The sequence below is a fragment of the Echinops telfairi genome, unplaced genomic scaffold (assembly GCF_000313985.2).
Source record: "Echinops telfairi isolate 266 unplaced genomic scaffold, ASM31398v2 ScPeMD7_7469;HRSCAF=8507_0, whole genome shotgun sequence".
Taxonomy (NCBI): Eukaryota; Metazoa; Chordata; class Mammalia; order Afrosoricida; family Tenrecidae; genus Echinops; species Echinops telfairi.
Window position 1 is genome coordinate 37,254,395 of NW_022111372.1, and position 4,512 is coordinate 37,258,906.

Here is a 4,512-nt window from a genome sequence, read left to right on the forward strand (position 1 = left end):
TCTTATTTAGACAGACCTGCGGAGATAATAACATGCACCAAAACAAGACAGCCAAACCAAGCAACAATATACAACAAAACAACAACAAATCAAAACACAACAAAAAAGAAAAGCTTGTAGTTAGTTCAAGGATCGTTTGTTGGTCGTTAGGAGTGTTTTCCAGTCCAGTCTGTCGGGGCACCACGCCCTGGCCCCAAAGTCCACCTTCAGCATTCCCTGGAGACCTTGCTGCTCCATTCCCGTGCTGTTCCGCTGCACTCCCCCAGTGCTTTGTCTCGGTGTGGCGGGATCCGATCAGACGCAATTCCCACACTATGTCTCTGGGCAAGGGGTTTCTTTAAAAATGTGTCCTGCCTGCTTCTTCCTGTTCTCGGAGAGCTTCAGACTCCATGAGGGTGCTGGGCCCCCTGCCCTGGGTGTTGGGTGCACAGGCAGGGAACTGAGGTCCCATGCATCGCCATGAGTACCCGCCCTGCCCGGCTTGGAGAGTCGTTGTGACCAGGGAGAAAGGGTCCTCTGGTCCGGAAAGCACTTGTGGTAGCCCAGGGCTGGGGGAACTCCTGGGATCGCTGCCCCCAAAGAGCAGAAGGCAGCAGTGGGCAGGCCCTTCAGCACCTGTGCTGTGTGCGTGGTTGGTGAGCATTTCTGAATGTGGGCCTCTGTCGTGGGTTAGCAGGTCTCCCCTGAGTTCTCAGGGCCACCACCCAGCAGTCCCAGCCCCTCGGCTTCATCCCTTATACCTCTCCTGTCATTTGCCTCTACAGTTAAACAAAACCCCATCCAGCGCCAAGAAGGTCACCTTCGGACTGAACAGAAACATGACTGCAGGTGAGTGCAGTGTTGGCGTCAAGAGGCGCTTCATCAGGGTACAAGGTCTTCTCAGAATGGGACGGGTGGGCTCAGCAGCCCCTGCAGTTTCCTGAGTCAGAAGTGAGGCCCCAGGGGTGTGTGTGGGTGGGGAAGAGTCTCTGGAGGCCTCCTGAGGAAAATTTGTAAACGGTGATGAAAAGAGCCATCTTCCCAAAATGCTTCAGGTCATCTCTCAGGGAGGCCTGCCAAGTTGACAGGTCTGTCCCCTGTGGCTGCCTCTTTGCTCAGGAAAACCACCTGCTGCCTGAGGGGAGAGGAGGGAATAAAGTTGGTGGGGCCTTAAAAAAGTTGGTGGAAAGCGGGGGTTAAAAGCTAGTGGTGGTCCTTTCCAATCCGTAAGTATGCAGTTGGTGACCCGTGTCTCCCTGAAGCCTTATTGCCACCCCTGCACTTGGCTCAACTGACGTGGCACATGCGTAGAAGGTGGTGGGAGTGTTCCACAGCCTTGTTCAAGTCCTCCCACATAGGATGAACTGGGTGCTCAGCGAGGCCCCGGATCAATGTGTGTGCACAGCAGTTGTGGGCCTGCAAGCAGATGTGCGGACTCGGCCGGCCTAAGGTGCCCACTCAGCCCTGGTCTGTAGCTAGAGCAAATGCGGGCGGTAAGATTTCTCCTGCAGCTTCTTGATGCTGGGGCTTACTAATGAGCTAGCCCTATTCTTTAAGGTCCTTCAGGGCAGGGCACCCCCGTACTTCCACTGCAGTCTGTTAGGGGTGCTGAGACCTGAGACCTCCGAGGCCCTTGAGGAAGATTCCTTGGGGCATAACTGGTCCCTGTGGCATAGCCTCCCTGTCTCCACTTCCCGAAGTGCTGAGGAATGAGGGAGAGTGGTAACAGGACGGGCACGGACTGGGGAGGCCCGGCTCCAGGGGACACGTGAGGCAGGCTGGATGGGCAGAGGCCTCTGGCTAACTAATGCAGGCCTTTTTCCGTCGGGCAGAATTCAAGAAGACAGACAAGAGTATCTTGGTCAGTCCTACGGGTCCCTCCCGAGTGGCCTTCAACCCCGAACAGAAGCCCCTCCATGGGGTGCTGAAGACCCCCACCAGCTCTCCCTCCAGTACTCCTCTCACCCCCAAGACACTGCTGGCCAGCCCTCCAAAGAGAAGACCAACGGCCATGGATTTCTTCTGATCGAACCACTGGACTCCTTTTTCAAGACTGCTTTTGTACAGAATATGCTGTAAATTATAATTTTTAAAATGTGGGTCCTTTTTTTAATACTTTATAACTTCTCCTCAGCTGTGAGCTGGCACCACGGGGCTGGGGAAGAGCCGCCCACCCGCCCAATGTGCGCTCTGACTCAGCCAGCGCTTTATCGCGGGGGTTAGCTCCCACTGCCCCTAGCATCCACCTCCACACGGGCAGTGTTCCATGAGAATGAGGCCGAGGAGCACGCTGATCCAGACATTTCAATAAACGGATGCTGTCCGCACATCTGAAGTGTGGGATGTCATTTCCTGGCCAGCTCAGGGTTTTGTAGAACTGTGGTCTCTGTGTCTGTGTTTCCCAAGCCTGTTGGTTTTCTGGGGGTATCTAGTCTGTCTCACTGCTGCTTTTAAAAAGCATGCTGGGCTGGGTGTGTGCTCTGTGGGCGGGCATTCGGCCGCTTACTGATGGGGTGATTCTTAATGAATCAGCAATTCCATCTCATTTTTCTACTTGTAGTCAGGAGGTGGGGCAGGGGGCCTGCAGCCTGTTGCTCCTGCCCGCCTCTGTCATGTTTCCCAACCTACTTTCCTACCTCTACGGAAGCCCAAAGTGTCTTCACCAGGAGAGCCAGCACCCCCTTGAAGTCCATGAGGACCCCAGGTCCTGGGCACCACCGTCTCCCATTGAGCTCACTCTCGTGCAAGACAGGGTCTCTCTACTTCCTCCTCTGTAGGTAAGCTTAGGCTAAAGCAGCCCTCTGGCTCGGCGACGGTTGAAACCCTGCACTCCCTTTGATGTATAGGAGATGAGAGCCCGTGGGGAAGGTCTGTGCTTGCTTGTTCACCCCCCTCGAGTCTTAAGAGAACGCACCTTGTTTAAGGTCACAGTCCACCGTAGGCCTGAGCGATGTCAGTAAGAGGCAAATCCGCCTGAACACAGCTCAAAGCCCACTAAGGGAAGTTCCCTAAGCTCAAGGTTCTTTCTCAGCGGTTTGCATGGTCATGAATTTGTGGTGTGAATCCAGACCCAAGACACAGTGCTTTCTCAGCCAGCCCTCTGCTAAACTAAAAAAGCCACTGACTCCCAGTGACTAGATACGGTTTCTAAGACTGTCCAACTTGACGGGAGCAGACGGGCTCATCTCATCCTCCTCCCATGGAATGGCTGGTGGTTTGGAAACACTGTTCTTCCAGTTAGTAGCCCATCAGGCCTTAGCTCTCTGCTTAGGTATCTGGAAATTGAAGCTTCTTGTTGGTCCCTCACAGCTGGCCCATGGGGCTCCCTTAGTAGTCGCTCTGTCGCAGACCGCAGGGAATGGCTGGGCCACCTGGATAAATTTGGTGTCATTCATTCACCTAATCAAAGATGAAGGCTTCGTTCATGACTGTTGAGCAACTAGTTGGTGTGTCTGGTGGGTTGACTTCCTGACAGAGGCCAGGGGAAGATGAAGTGTTCAGATTGTGCGCCGCCCGAGAGAGAAGTGGTTCCCACCGTGCTATTATTGAATGTCCATCGTCTGGAGAGTCTGTGTGCGGTGGCTGCGTGGTGTCCGTGTGCTGCGTCTTGACCATGCATCACATTCATAACCCAAACGAGATGTGGGAGAGTCCACGAAACCTTTTTTAACTTTGTGTGGGAAAGAATTGTCTCTCGTCCTCCTCAAATTACTTTCTGGTGGTTTTTAGTGCCGCTTTAAAAAGGCATTATGGTAAAGTGTGTTTGTTTGTTTGTTTGTTTGTTTTAATGAATCATGTAGTCAAGTGTTCCAGGTGACCTGGGGGCTGTTAAAGATGCCGTAGTAGCAAGACACCCCTGAGATCAAAATGGCAAGTTTGTTCTCCGGACTGTTGTGGACACTTTCCTGCGTGGTCTGTCTTCTCTGTCTACCTTCAGGCCCCATTGGGGTGCCCTGTGAGCACACACCTCCCATCCAAATGGTGCCTGTGAGGTTGTATCCAGGAGGACTCTGTCTCCGCCTGTCTGTCCTCTAGATCTGCACTTACTCCGTTTGTGAGTAAGTCAAGGAGTTCTGTGGCTTCTTTTCTCGATGCCTGAATTTTGGCTCCGGAGTGGGGGAAGAAATCCCTTTTCTCATTACAGAGACACAATAAAAAATGAGGTGTCATAAAGAAAACATTTACTTTGCCACTTTTCCTATGGGCGCGTGTTATTTTCCTAGATAAAATTGCCAAGGGTGCTTGGACGTCCAAACAGGGAAGTAACACTGAAATCATAAGTGTTTGTAAAATGATACCCTCCCTGGCCCGCCATCAGGGCAGTCAGTTTTGTACGATGTGGCAGTGACTTTACAGCCTCTCCTCCCTTTGAACCATGAGCTGAAAGCACAATGAGAGGCCCACAGAAAATCGGAAGCCGAGTCCCGTCTTCTCACTTTTGTACGTGTTTTCTCTGAATTTCACATGGATAGTTTGTTTATGATCCATTTGTATTTGTGTGTGTCTGCAGTGTTTGTCGGTTACCTGTCAAAG

General features: G+C 52.5%; 1 protein-coding gene across 1 annotated transcript in view; it reads left to right on the forward strand.

The window, feature by feature from the left end:
* RRP1B (ribosomal RNA processing 1B) overlaps positions 1–2,308 on the forward strand; it is a 27,995-nt gene extending 25,687 nt beyond the window's left edge. Inside the window, exons 15-16 of the mRNA XM_045284618.1 lie at positions 765–828; positions 1,812–2,308. Of these exons, the coding sequence (XP_045140553.1) occupies positions 765–828; positions 1,812–2,005 (258 nt within the window). The 3' untranslated portion in view covers positions 2,006–2,308. The remainder of the gene's footprint in view (positions 1–764; positions 829–1,811) is intronic.
* The last annotated feature ends 2,204 nt before the right edge of the window (positions 2,309–4,512 follow it).